Source organism: Choloepus didactylus, chromosome 8, assembly GCF_015220235.1.
Source record: "Choloepus didactylus isolate mChoDid1 chromosome 8, mChoDid1.pri, whole genome shotgun sequence".
In the NCBI taxonomy this organism is placed as follows: domain Eukaryota; kingdom Metazoa; phylum Chordata; class Mammalia; order Pilosa; family Megalonychidae; genus Choloepus; species Choloepus didactylus.
In genome coordinates this window covers 105,595,510-105,610,657 of record NC_051314.1, presented here as the reverse complement: position 1 = coordinate 105,610,657, position 15,148 = coordinate 105,595,510, and the positions used below count along the sequence as shown (strand labels likewise).

The following is a 15,148-nucleotide window of genomic DNA, read 5'->3' as shown; positions in this document are numbered from 1 at the left end:
TTCATCATTTGAATATAGGTTTCTTACTTTGTTGCTATCATGGATATCTTTAAAAGGAGTTACCTTTTTTTATTCCAAAAACATATATTTAGTGAATAGTATCTGCAGTATTCTAGGTATATGGAACAAGAAAGTGGGGCACCAAGAGGAATCAATCAATTGCTAGACCTTATCAAATTTTTTTCTAAATATTTCTTAAAAGTATCCACTTTCTTGGTTCCAGCATCTCTATTGTAGCTTAAATTCCTGTATATTTCATCTGAAGAATAACTGCCTCCAATTGGTCTCTTTACTTCCAGACTTGGCCCCACTCCTTCCCTAGTTTTTTTTCATGCTGCAACCAGATAGGGAGATTTTCTAAAAGCAGATTTGATAACTTACCTCCTTTACTGAAAACCCTCATTGGCTCTGAGTGCAGAATAAGGGCAAACTCTTTATGACTGGCATACAAGATAAGGATTTAGCTTCTGCTCTCTCTCTAGTCTCCTCTTGTCACCACATCCCTGCACTGGCCAACAACATTGAACTGTTGTCCCTCTCTTTGCCTGTGGACCTCTTCACATGCTATCTGCCACTTTGACTTCTTTCTAATGCCTGCTGCCCATCTCCTATTCTTCAAGTAGCTTTAGGTCTCACTTAGGCTTCACTTTTACTGGGAAATCTTCCCAATATCCCAAGGTACTCTTTCTACATTTTACCATAACACTGTCTTCCAGTGCCTGTGGTTGCACTTAACAATACTATTCTCCATAGAATAGAAACTCCACAACCACCTACACCATGTCTTATTCAGCATGACATCTCCAGAGCCTGGCAGGGGGTGAGAATAAATATTTGATGAATAAATTAACAAATGATCGATGGCTCTTGCCCTCAAGAAATTTACAGATTAGAAAGAGAGCTACAACAATTGTGTCTGTATGTGTGTATAAAATTATGTATATATGGTAGAATGTGGCAAGCTTTAGAAATACAGAAAAGAATTTTTTCTAATTTAAGGAATCAGTAAAGACTTAATGGGAGAGGTAACCTTTGATTTGAAGTTTAAAGAAGGGGTAGAATTTACAGTAAAGATGAGAGGTATATACAAAATAATGAATAGATATGCAGAGTAATAAGTTCTTACATTTCAGCAGTGAAGGAAATAGGTAAGTTAATAGCACATAATGGAAGGCTAGCCTTAGAATAGCTTACTAAGAAATGTGTACTTTTCTAGGAGTTAGGGTGTCACAACCCATATTAATTAATTTAACAGTTTTCAGTGATCAGGAAAGAGTTTCCATATTTAAGGAGTAGACCTCCAGATAATGATTTGAAATCAAATTGTTGTCTAAATCTTCCCTGCCACTTTTCCAAGGACTATACCTGTATCTTTATAGTTGCAATATTTAAATCAAATAACAAAATATTTTATTTTTTATCCCAAAGTTGGTTACTTTGTAAATCAGTTGTCTCAGTCTTGAAAACTGACTTAATTTTACATTTAAAAATTTTTATTATGTACAAAAAATTGCAATGAAATATTTTAAAAACTCTTTTCAAATTTTATCTTCTTTAAATTTTAGAGGAAAAGAAAGGTAATGATTTAAATCTATATTACCGTTTAAAGAGAAAAAATAAGACTGAGTACATCTTTCTTCATTTTTATTATTAATAATAATGGCTTTCTTATAATTTATAAGCTTCCTATAATCATAACTGTTAATATCCATTATTCATCACTGTATTGATACGTAACTCTTAAACATAAAATTTTAATTTAGAGTCTAAGAGAGACATTACAAAAACAGATGACCAAAGATCTAGCAGGTAAAATAAATGAGAGAAGCTGGAGGGTTGGTTTCATAATGGCATCTGAAGTAGTATTTCTTTAGTACTGAGACACTTTGTTGGGGTGGTTTTTTTTTTTTTCAATGGTTTATAGAAATAAAAATCTAGGTTTTTTTTAAATGAAAATTAGTGTTCATCCTTAACTCACCTTGTAATAGAAATTTATTTGTGAAATAAATTGTGAGAATTTTTTGTGCAAACTTTAAATCATATAATGAGCCCATTTGAAGTATATGCACTGAAATGAAGTTGATAACTGAACCCTTTCATATCTCAAAACTTTTATGTACTCTGTGTGTGTCTTATACAAAAACTGGACACCCTACAGATTGAGAGTTTGAGGAAGACCATTTAAAAAGGAATTGGGGAGAATCTAAGATGGCGGCTAGGTGAGACAGGGCAAAATAACACCTCCATGAAAAATGTTAGATAAAAACCAGAAGGTGACCCATAATACCGGTTTCAGCGATGCACCAGCTGGACAAGGTCTGCTAGAACCACAGGGGCCGTACACTTGGTGAAAACAGGAGTCTGCATTCTTAAATGAGTGAATAAGCCAGCTGAAAGACCCGCAGCCACCCTGCAGTGTGGGGAAGCCGGGGGTTGGCATTTGGAGACGGTCTGGTTCTTTAAAAAAAAAAAAAGGGGAAAAACCCAAGAGTGGCTGCATTTGCGACGGTGAAAACCGCGCAGTGAAGCATGGCAGAAGCAGTCTGAGCCAGCCTCTCGGTGTCTGGCATGGAGGATAGCCTGCTGCAGATTCCGTCAAGGCCAGGGGAGCGGACGGGAGAGCCAGAAGGAGAAAGAAACCCCGCTGCTTGCAGCCGCTTCCTGGCGGGCTGGAGACACTCCTGCCTGGGGCTGTGCCCACAGCCCAGAGCAGCGCCAGTTGTCCCAGAGCTGGGAAGGAGGAACTGTGCGAGGAGAGGGGAGGGGTGGAGATGCCCCATTCAGCCATCTTTGCATCAGGCTGAGAGCGTTCCTGCACGGCCCGGCGGCCTGGGGCTTCCCTAGAGGGACAGCGCACACTTGTGATGTAGCATAGTCTTCCCTCAGCAGAGGTCCTGGGATATCACAGCTGAGAAGGGGGGCCCACTCGGAAAACCCAGGGATGCTACATCAATGCCAGTGGTTTGTGGGTCAGCATCAGAGAGGATCGGGGGCAGAACTGAAATGAAGGCTCAGACTCTTGTAACAGCCTTGAATCTCCGGGAACACCTGGGAGGTTTGAATATTAAAGCTGCCCTGCCTCCCTAGCCACCCAGACACATGCCCCACATTCAGGGCGGACGGCTCCAGCAACACACCCAAATTGAGTTCACCAACTCAACCCCACAAGAATCATTTCCCCACACACCACAAGAACAAAGTTGAGAACTGACTTGAGGGGTATAGGTGACTCGCAGATGCCATCTGCTGGTTAGTTAGAGAAAGTGTATGCCACCAACTTGTATTTCTGAAAAATTAAATTGGCATTTTTTTTTCTTTAACAACTTGAAAGAACCCTATCAAGCAAAGCAAATGCCAAGAGGCCAAAAACAACAGAAAATCTTAATGCATATGATAAAACCAGCTGATATGGAGAACGCAATCCCAAAGACACAAATCAAAATATCAGAAGAGACACAGTACTTGGCAGAATTAATCAAAGAACTACAATTGAGGAATGAAAACATGGCAAAGGATATAAAGGACATGAAGAAGACCATGTAACAGGATATAAGGGACATAAAGAAGACCCTAGAAGAGCATAAAGAAAACATTACAAGAGTAAATAAAAAAATAGAAGACCTTATGGAAATAAAAGAAACTGTTGGCCAAATTAAGATGACTCTGGATACTCATAATACAAGCTTAGAGGAAGTTGAACAGCGACTCAGTGTCCTAGAATTCCACAGAACAGAAAATGAAAGAACAAAAGAAACAATGGAGAAAAAAATCGAAAAAATCGAAATGAATCTCAGGGATACAATAGATAAAATAAAACGTCCAAACTTAAGACTCATTGGTGTCCCAAAAGGAGAAGAGAAGGGTAAAGGTCTGGAAAAAGTATTCAAAGAAATAGTTGGGGAAAATTTCCCAAACCTTCTACAGAATATAAATACACAAAGCATAAATGCCCAGCGAACTCCAAATAGAATAAATCCAAATAAACCCACTCTGAGACATATTCTGATCAGACTCTCAAATAGTGAAGAGAAGGAGCAAGTTCTGAAAGCAGCAAGAGAAAAGCAATTCACCACATACAAAGGAAACAACATAAGACTAAGTAGTGACTACTCAGTGGCCACCATGGAGGCGAGAAGGCAGTGGCATGACGTATTTAAAATACTGAGAGAGAAAAATTTCCAACCAAGAATACTTTATCCAACAAAACTCTCCTTCAAATTTGAGGGAGAGCTTAAATTTTTCACAGACAAACAAATGCTGAGAGATTTTGCTAATAAAAGACCTGCCCTACTTCAGATACTAAAGGGAGCTCTACCAACAGAGAAACAAAGAAAGGGGAAAGAGATATAGAGAACTTTAACAGACATATATAGATCCTTACATCCCAAATTACCAAGACACTCATTTTTCTCTAGTGATCATGGATCTTTCTCCAGAATGGACTAATATGCTGGGACATAAAACAAGCGTCAATAAATTAAAAAAAAAAAAAAAAGATTGGATATACTCAAAGCACATTTCTCTGACCACAATGGAATACAAATAGAAGTCAATAATTTGTGACTTGTAACTCCACTATTTACTTCTTCCATGATATAAAATACACAAACTCTAATGACAAATCAGTGGTTTTGAACTCAATGTAAAATATGTAAGTTTTGACAAGAACTATATAAAGGTGGGGGAATGGAGTATAGGAGCATGGTTTATGTGTCCTATTGAAGTTAAGTTGGTATCAAAGAAAAACAAGATTGTTATGGATTTAAGAGTTTAATTTTAAGCCCCACAGTAAACACAAAGAAATTATCAGAGAATATGACCATAGAGATGAAAAGTAGAGTATGGGTTAAGAGAAATGGGAGAAGGGGCAATGGGGAGTTAAGAAATGAGTGTAGGGTTGCTGTTTGAGGTGAAGGGAAATTTCTAGTAGTGGATGGTGGGAAAGAGATAGCATTACAACATTCTAAATGTGATTAATCCCACTAATGGAATGCTAGGGAGGGGGTAGAATGGGAAGATTTAGGCTGTATATATGTTTCCACAATTGAGGAAAAAATAAAAAATAAAAGGACATTCTAAATAGATGACAACTGAATGCCAAGGATGACCCTGGATGGGTTCTGAAGATGGAGGACAGGAGGCTCAAAGGGACACAGTTGAGACATAGGGGGAAAAAAAAAGGAAATGTAGAATGTATGCTTTGTATCAATGTTGAATCTCTAGTACTTGTTAGCTGCATTTAATGGGATTGCATAAAAGAATGTTCTTGTTCATGGGAATTGTATATGTGAATTATAGTGTTTGTTCAAGGATGGGTGCAGCTAGCTCTCATACGTTCAGAAGACAGAGCAATAGATGATGGATGATAGATACGGAGGGAAGGAGGGAGGAAGGGAAAGAAATACCAGTGTGACAGCATGTTAAAGTTGGTGGATTGGGGTATCAGGGGAGGGGGTCAGGGTATGCTGGAGTTCTGTGTATGGGGTTTGTATTGTTTTTGCAACTGTTCCTATAACTTTGAATTTATTTCAAAATAGAATAGAATAGAATAGAATATAAAATTCGGAAAAGAATAAAATGATATATTCCTATTTTCCTGAAACATGGACTATTATTTACAGTAATTGAAAATGAAAATAGGCAAGTTCAAGCTGCGAACAGAAGCCAGGAACTGTTAAGCTTTGTCCACAGATTTTTTTTGCTTCTTTGGAAAGCAAAGGATGTGATTATCTCAAAATGTTTTGATTTGTCTTTTAAAGCTACACAAGCCCTGAGTAGATATGAGTAGATACTTCAACATGCTTTTTCACTGATTTTTTTTTTTAATTAATGTGAACTTGATTCAGCTACCTCTGCACTGTAACACTGATTTTTAAGATTAAAGTCATGGAATCGATTTTTTGAAGTAATGTAACAGTGTTATGAGTGACTCCCACTTTTGTAGAATGATATGTTCCATACGTATTTCTGGCATTAAATAGCTGTCTCTGAAAGTCTGTACACATCCTTTATTTGCTGCATAATACAACCTATCAGATACTTAACAAACATTATTTTCTTTTGCTGCCTCTGTCTTGTCTGTCAGTTTTTAGCGTAATTTATGAAACTTGGTAATGAGCTCATCTTTTTCTTTCAGTTTAAAATTTCTACCACTGCACCCAACTGTATTCTCTTTTATAATCCATGAAGGCAGAAATACAGAATGTCTTTCAAAACTCTTGTATTTAATCATTTATATAATTTGTTTTTTTAAAAACTACCTTGAAAGACATGGTACTACAGTGCCACCATGTGGCATTTTTAATGTAGTCTTAAAGTGTTTCAAGCAAGCTACATTTTGGGCTATCTTTATTAGTAATTCAGTTATTTTTTATTCAAAAGGTATTTTTGAATATCTACTATGCATATATGCAAAAAGAAGCAAAAAATACTTTGCACTGTTGCTCTAGGATCCATCTTCTTTATTTTTGTTAAGTGTGCTGCATTAAACTGATACTTAGAAAAGTAACATGTTCCAGTTTGCTAATACTGCCTTTTCGCAAAACGCTAGAAATGGATCGGCTTTTATAAAGGGGGTTTATTTGGTTACAAAGTTACAGTCTCAAGGCCATAAGGTATCCAAGATAAGGTGTCAATAATCAGGTACTTTCACTAGAGGATGGCCAGTGGCGTCTGGAAAACCTCTGTTAGCTGGGAAGGCACGTGGCGGGTGTCTGCTCCAGAGTTCTGGTTTCAAAATGTCTTTCTCCCAGGACATTCCTCTCTGGGCTGCAGCTTCTCTTCAAACTGTCACTCTCAGTTGCTCTTGGGGTGTTTTGTCCTCTCTTAGCTTCTCCGGAGCAAAAGTCTGCTTTCAATGGCCATCTCCAAAATGTCTTTGTAAGCTGCAGCTCCTCTCTCAGTGTCTGTGCATTCTTAAAAGTGTCCCTCTTGGCTGAAGCAAGCTTGCTCCTTCTGTCTGAGCTTATATAGTGCTCTAGTAAACTAATCAAGTCCCAAGCTGAATGGGCAGGGTCACATCTCCATGGAAACAATCAATCAAAGAATTACAATCTAATCAACACTAATACATCTGTCCACACAAGATTGCATCAAAGATAATGGCGTTTTGGGGGACATATACATTCAAACTGGCACATCACCTAATCCCATGATTAGGGAAATCTGTTTTTTAAGTTAATATACAACCACTGATGTCGATAGGTTTTAGGTAAATAGAGTAATGATTATTGTGCCTTTATTGTAGTTACTTAATTTCCTTTACTGCCTGACTTCTTGAAAAAAAAAATTCTTTTTCACTGTTGTCTGCTATATTAGAAATGGGAAATGACAACAGGCAAAGTCTCTTTAAATTATATACTTGACTTTGATCTTCATACTGTCATAATTTCCATCAGTGATATACCTAATTGTGTAACTTTGTTTAGCTATTTGACTACAATTGAAAGCACTTAAATAATTTCTTGATTTCATCCTTTTAAACTTTCATAAGTATCAATTCCATTGCATTGATGATACACATTTACATATATCTAGTTAATAATTCACCTTACCCTTTTTAAAACAGCTGTACCCAGGAGTTGGAAGGGACTTATTCAGTGGTTACGCCTTGAGCTGCATCTAGGAGTAATATTTCTGAGCTGTTATGGTCAGCCTGACTTGTCACCCCTTCAGAATTGAATCACTGAAAGCTTGATAAGGTTCATTTGAAGTTGAACATTAGTTTTTTTCACTGGTTTTGTTTATTTCCCACTCTGTCACCTCTATTAGGAGCTAATTTTGTCAAAAAACTAGGGAGGTGGAATGAGAATTAGAACAATGAAATAAACTCTCATTTTTGTAGCCTTCAGTTTTTTCATAGTGCTAGTTATTAATGGTAGTTATTTTTTCCAATCTTTGGAGAATCAATTATGAAATTCCTGACTTGAATATTTTAATACATTCTTCTCCTAATTTTTTTGCAATGTCATATTTTTGGATTGTGTGCCAAAATTTAAGCAATTTATTATAATTTGCCCAAGAATGAATTTTATCAAAGTAATTTGCTGTGGAAACACTGCCATTGTGTTGTTTTGGTCTCTAAGTCTTAATAGTTGTAACAAAGGAATTCAAGCAAAGTAGATTTCCTGGCAGAATAAAAATCAGTATCATAATACTATTAGCATTCCTAAACTTTAACTTTTACTTTGAATTAAGTTAACATATAGATAAAAGAACAAATGAGTAATGTATAGATATTGAATAAAGCTGAATTGGTTAAGATGAAATATTTAATGACCTCCACCTCAAGAGTAAAGATTATCAATTGTTAGAAATAATAGGATGGCTTTCCCACTAAGATCTGGAACAAGACAAGGATGCCCACTGTCACCGATGTGTTACTTAGTATTCTACTGCAAGTTGTAGCCAAAGCAGTTAGGCAAGAAAAAGAAATAAGAGACATACAGATTGGGAAGAAAGAAGTAAAACCTTCAATATTTGCCGAAGGCATTATCCTATATTTAAAAGGTCCCAAAAAATGTGGAGCAACCTACTAGAACTAATACACGAATTCAGCAAAGTGGTGGACACAAGATCAAGGTGCAAAAAATAAGTAGTGTTTCTAAACACTGGTAATGAGCAAGCTGAGGGGGAAATCAAGAAAAAAAATTCCATTTTACAATAGCAACTAAAAGAATCAAATATCTAGGAATAAATTTAACCAAGAATGTAGAGGACTTGTATTCAGAAAACTACAAAACGTTGCCCTGAGAAATCAAAGACCTAAATAAATAGGAGAACATTCCATACTCACAGATTGGAAGACTAAAAATTGTTAAGATGTCAATTCTACCCAAATTGATTGAGAATCAATGCAATCCCAATCAAAATTCCAATGCTCCACTTTGAAGGAATGGAAAAGCCAATTATCTAGTTTATTTGGCAGAGTAATGGGCCCCAAATAGCCAAAAATATCTTGGAAAAAAAAAGCCAAAATTGAAGGACTCACACTTCCTGACTTTAAAGCATATTACAAAACTACAGTGGTGAAAACAACATAGTACTGGCATAATGATAGACATATTGATCAATAGAACTGACTTGAGTGTTCAGAAGTAGACCCACACATTTATGTTCAATTGATTTTTGACAAGGCTGCCGAGTACACTCAACTGGGACAGAACTCAGCTGGGACGGAACTTCAACAAATGGTGCTGGGAGAACTGAATATCCATGTGCAAAAGAGTGAAAGAGAACCCCTATCTCATACCTTATACAGAAATTAATATAAAATGGATCAAAGACTCATAGCAGCATTATTCAAAATTGCCAAAGGAAGAAAACAACCCAAGTGTATACAAAATTTGGTATACACATATGATGGAATATTATTCAGCTGTAAGAAGAAATGAAGTCCTGATGCATGCGACAACATGGATTGAATCTTGAGGACATTATGTTGAGTGAAATAAGCCAGACGCGAAAGAACAAATATTGTATGATCCCACTAATATGAACTAAATATAATGAGCCAACCCGTGGAGTTAATATCTAGAATATAGGTTACCAGAAGATAGAATGAGGCTAGAGAATGGGGAGCTGATGCTGAATTTGTTTGGAAGTGGAGATAGTTCATGGTAGCACGTTACTGGGAGTGTAATTAACAGTGCTGAATTGAGTGTGTGATTGTGGTTGAAAGGGGAAGTCTAGGGTTATATATGTCATTAGAAGGAAAGTTAGGGGATGAAACATGGGACATGGGACTATATAACAGTAAGCCCTGTTGTGGACAGTGACTGTGGTTAATAGTAGAAATATAAGAATGTTCTTTAATGAATTTATAACAAAGGTGTATCACTATTACAAGGTATTAGTAATAGGGTAGTATATGGAAAAAAATACACCTAATGCAAACTCTGGACCATAGTTAACAGTAATATTATAATATTCTCCCATCATTGTAACAAAGGTACCAAACCATGCTAAGTGTCAATAATAGGGGGATATAAGGGGTATAAGGTTTGTCTTTTTGGAGCAATGAAAAATTGATTGTGGTGATGAAAGCACAACACTGTGATTATACTGAGAGCCATTGATTATACACATTGGATGGATTGTATGGTGTGTGCGTAAAACTGCTTTAAAAAAGTAGAATGGTTTTTTTAGTATGTGTTTTTATTTCTCTGCTTAATAAATACTTGACTTTGGTAAATAAGTTATAGTACTAAGATATGGTATTTTAGATATCTTACCACCCTTTTTAGGTGTATTATCTGTTAATACTGCAGGATTCCTTTGAAACAACCTGATTATAAAATCATCCTTTTAAATTGTCTTTTTTTTTTTCTTCACAGAAAAAGTTACGCCGATCACAACATGCCCGCAAAGAAACAGAGTTCTTACGGCTCAAGAGGACCAGACTTGGCTTGGATGACTTTGAGTCCCTGAAAGTTATAGGAAGAGGAGCTTTTGGAGAGGTGTGCTTCTTTCTCAATGTCACCTCCATTGGAAATTCTAGCCATTTGATCTCCTGAGCACCTGATCATCCCCTGCCATATTTAGGGATCTATACCTGTTACAAAAAGTATATCTTAAAGATAGTTTGAAATATCTTTTAAAATTTAATTCCTGAAATACTAACTATGGCAAACTCTTGCTTTCTTTAAAAGAACCGAACTCTCACTCCTAATATTAGTGACTGTTTAGCCTTTATAATATGACGTATTTTTATATTCTAGGTGCGGCTAGTCCAGAAGAAAGACACAGGTCATATCTATGCAATGAAGATATTGAGAAAGGCTGATATGCTTGAGAAAGAGCAGGTATGTGTTCTTTAGCACACATATTGCATAGGAACATCCACTGATAAGTTGTTAGATTAAGGGTAAATATTAGACTAAAAAATCTACACACTATAGTATTTTTTGATAGCATGTTTCATTGTTTCTCGATTCTTACAGTTAAAATTTCTTCTAAATTTGTAATCTAAGTACCTTCTGAAATACCTACTTTTCTGACAAGTGAAAATAAAGGATAATTCTCAGCACTGTCTACTCCTATCCCATATCAAATGAGCAAAACTAGTTTCCTGAAAATTTGCTGATTTGATACATATCCCAAATCTGTAACCCCTTCTTTTTTTATATTCCTGGGCTCTCTCCATGTTTCCTATGGCTCAATCCAGTTCCCTGGGGTGGCCATATTATCTGAAATGTGGATAGCATTATTTGTTCACTTGTTTTTACAGTCAGGTAGACAGTCTGTAGAACCCTAAATTGAATCCATATTCTAGTGAAAGATTCAACTATGGATTACAGTGGGAGATGGTGCCTTTCTGTACCTTATGCTTTATTTCTGTCTTTTATTTCCTACCTGAAGTTCAGTTTATTACAGCAAATAGGTCTGTTGAACTGTGACCTACTTCAATCCATTTCTCACTTTGTTTTTTTATTCATTCAACAAATATTTATTGGGTGTCTACTGTGTGCCAAGTTCTATTTTAGGTTCTGGGAATAAAGGGGTTTGGTTTTGTTTATGCAGGTGAATGGTATGATCTGATTTAAGTTTTAGAAAAATGAATCAATCCCAGTGCTTGCTTGTAGGAGAAGCAAGAGTTGAAGAAGGGAGACCAGTTAAGGGACTGTGTAGCAGTTGCAGCCAGGATATGAATGTGGCTTATACTTGGGTTATAACAGGAAAGTTGAAGAAAATTTAAATAAAGTAAGTAAATGTTTTGAAGAAGGAGCCAACAGGATTTGCTGATAGATTGTATATTGGGGGCTGTGAGGAGGAGTGAGGGTAGTAAAGGAAAGGGAAGAATTAAGGATAGTGCCTAAAATTTTGACTTAAGAAATGGGATGCATGGTGGTGTCATTTATGATTTTGAAAAGATGGGGGAGGAAAGATTTGGGTGAATGGGAATCAAGAATTCTCTTTGTGTCACATTAACTTTGCAATGCCTATTGGATAGCCAGGTAGAGACAATAATTTGACAGTTGGCTAGAGTATGAAGAAAAATTTGAGATAAATATATGCATTATTTGCAAGTCATCAATATATTGATAATATTTAAAGCAATGAGATGAGATTGCCGAGGGAAAGAATATAGACAGAAAAGAAAAGAGGGCCTGGATCCAAGCCCTAGAGGAGGAACCAGTGAGGGAGATCAAGAGGGAACATCTAGTCAGTGGAAAAGGAGGAGAATATGGTATGATGGAATCCAAGAGAATAAAATGTTTGAAGGAGGAGGTGGGTTGTCAACCATGTTGCAAAATGAGAGAGCAAGAGGAGGATGGGCTATTGGATTTCACAACATGGAGACTTTGATAACTTCTCAAGGATAGTTCCAGTGGATTGGAAGGCAGAACTCCAAATAGAAGGGTGGAAAAGGGAATGGGAAGCAAGAAGTGAAGAGAGTAAGTATAAATAAACCTTTCATGTTGAAAGATTTGGTTATGTGAGATTTGGGGTCAAAAAGATTTTTGTAAAGATGGGAAATTCTGTGGCGCATTGGAAGACTGATGGAAAAAAGAACTATTAGAAAGGGAAAACGACATGCAGGAGATGGGGGTATAGTGGAAGACATTTGGAGGAGTCAGTCTTTGATAGGAGCATGGACCTTTCTATTAAAATAGAATAAAAAACAAAAGAAAGTGGGAACAAATTCAGGGTAACTGACAGATCTGGCACAGAAAGTTTCGAGTCCCTACCTGAATACAAATAAGTGAGGTCATCAGCTCAGAGTGAAGGAAGGTGCAAGGAGAGAGAAATGGTGAAATAGCCGTTTTAAAGTGTGGGCAAACAGATTTGCTAGGGAAATACTGTTTAATGCCTATTGAGATTTGTAATCATGTATTTGAAGTGCAAACAGTTGGTATGGTTGGGTGATTTTCTCTAGTAACACTTAGTTTTTCAGGGGCAGGTGCAGAATAGACAGATACTGGGTTTAACCAGGGTTGGTATTTTGCAAGGCAGATGCAGTGGAGGGAGAGAAGGACCAAGGGGGTTCAAGACTTTTGCTAACAAAAAGTGATTATAATGATGGATTCTAGGCCGAGTAAAGAAAAAGAAGGTCATAAAATAATAGAGAAAAAGTGGTAGTAGGCTCCATGGCTGGAGGTTGAAGTACTAGAATAAATAAGCAACTTGGAAGAACACAAGGTGGAGATGAGAAGGAAGTTTCTTTGAAATTGAAATTTTAGAGGGGGTACAATTATTGGTGATGAGAAAGACAAAAAGATTTCCCTAGGTGGCCTAGGTGTAGTAGAGGAAAAGATCATTGGAGGAAAGAAGAGGTCAAGGTACTGTGTAGATGGGTTATTAGATCGTTTTCATCTGTTACAGTCCTTAAGTATGGGAGGAAAGGAAGATGGTGAGCCATAAGCTGAATAAGTGAATAAATGAGATGGATTGGCCAAGAGGTCTGTAACTGATAGCTGTGAAGAAGGATGATGGCTGATGTTTCATAGCCATCTCACAGCTGGGGCTTTTGGAGAAGGAAGGTGTCAGAATGGTTCAGAAGCAGCCATTGAAAATGAGGAGGATACCTATTTCCTCACACAGGCCCTGAGGTATTCAACACATAAGACAAAAGCAAACCATTCTTGAGAAGATTTCAGGAAGACAAAACCCTTGGTAGAGAGCCTGGTTTTCGGATAGGATGAGAAGATGATGGGGAAACCGTCAGAGAAAAGGATACAGGGAACTTTGTTGAAGATAGTTCATGATTTCACGTGATAGAATGGAAGAGATTCAGAAGGCAAGGAAGGTTCGGATATTGAGTTAGTCCCAATGATGGGACTAAGGGTCTGGATGAAAATGGATAGCCTCAGAGACAAGAGACAAGGAGGTAAGCAGGAATCTGAGCCATACTGGAGTTAGCTCTGGATAAGCTTTTAGAGGAAGACAAAGGAGGACAGTTAGGTCAAGCTTTAAGGTCTTTAGCTACCAGCCACATGTGGCTCCTGGGCACTTGAAATGTGCCTAGCCTGATTTGAGATGTGCTGTAAATGTGAAATAATACCAGATTTTGAAGAGTTTGTGAAAAAGAAAAGAAAAAAAGTAAAATGTCTCAGTATTTTTTATATTGGTTACATGTTGAAATGATAATATGTTAGCTATATAGGGTTACATAAAATGTATCATTAAAATTAATTTCACTATTTCTTTTTACTTTTTAATGTGGCTAATAGAACATTTAAAATTACATGTGTGGCTTTCATTAGATTTCTGTTGGACAGCCCTGCTCTAGAGTATGCCAGAAGTGGAGGAGCCTCTGGACCATTATTCTTTCCTATGGAGGAACAGTATCACTGGAGCCCAGCATCAAGTCCATTTTCCATTTTGGGGTTGTGTTTTTTTCCTTACATAAATTAACCTGCATTTGTTGCCACTGAATATCATTTTAGAGAAATTTTTCCACTCGATTCTATTATGTCAGTATTTTAAGTTTTATCATATTTAATGCTAATCTCCCTATTATGGTACTAGGTTACTGTGAGTCAAATTGCCCATCCTTTGGATCTCATTTTTAGAAATGTATCCTGTAAACTTACTTTAAAATATTTAAAAATAATCAAGCCAAGTTTATGATGTAGTTATGTCTCCTGACAATACCAGATGCAACACCAAAAGTTTAGATCTTTTCCTTTACCACCTTAAAATGCTTTTTAAAAGACAAGATGTAAGAATTTTTACTATCATTTTTCACTTGAGGAAACAGATCCAGAGAGATTGTAAAGTTTTTTTGGTGCCAGAAAACAAGTTCTTAGTTCCTGACTCTTATTTTTGTGTTTTGATCTCAGAGTATTTACTGTACCAGGTAATAATACAGTATTTCAAGTATGATATTTTAAGCAGATAATATTTTATTATCATAAAAAGGTTTCCAAAATTTGTGTTATCATGTGCTTTGGAGCCAATTATATTAATGTACATTGAAAATAGCAAAACTATAAAGTCAAATATTATTGTCAATTAATCTTTGAAGAAAAATATATAAATATATCAATACAAAAGCATCTGTAAATTGATCCCACAAATTATTCAGTTTATAAAATTTATGAGTCTATATAATTTTCATGTAATAGTCTCCAATATGTCTGACAAAAGTCAGTGACAACCCCCCAACTATACTAATTTGCTGTAGCTCAAGTTTATAGATATTGTG

General features: G+C 36.5%; 1 protein-coding gene across 3 annotated transcripts in view; it reads left to right on the top strand.

The window, feature by feature from the left end:
- The window catches only part of STK38L (serine/threonine kinase 38 like), a 150,699-nt gene that overhangs the window by 123,210 nt on the left and 12,341 nt on the right, over positions 1–15,148 (top strand). For all 3 annotated transcript variants that reach the window (XM_037845515.1, XM_037845514.1, XM_037845513.1), the window contains exons 4-5: positions 10,335–10,457; positions 10,719–10,802. In XM_037845515.1, coding sequence (XP_037701443.1) covers positions 10,335–10,457; positions 10,719–10,802 — 207 coding nt within the window. The remainder of the gene's footprint in view (positions 1–10,334; positions 10,458–10,718; positions 10,803–15,148) is intronic.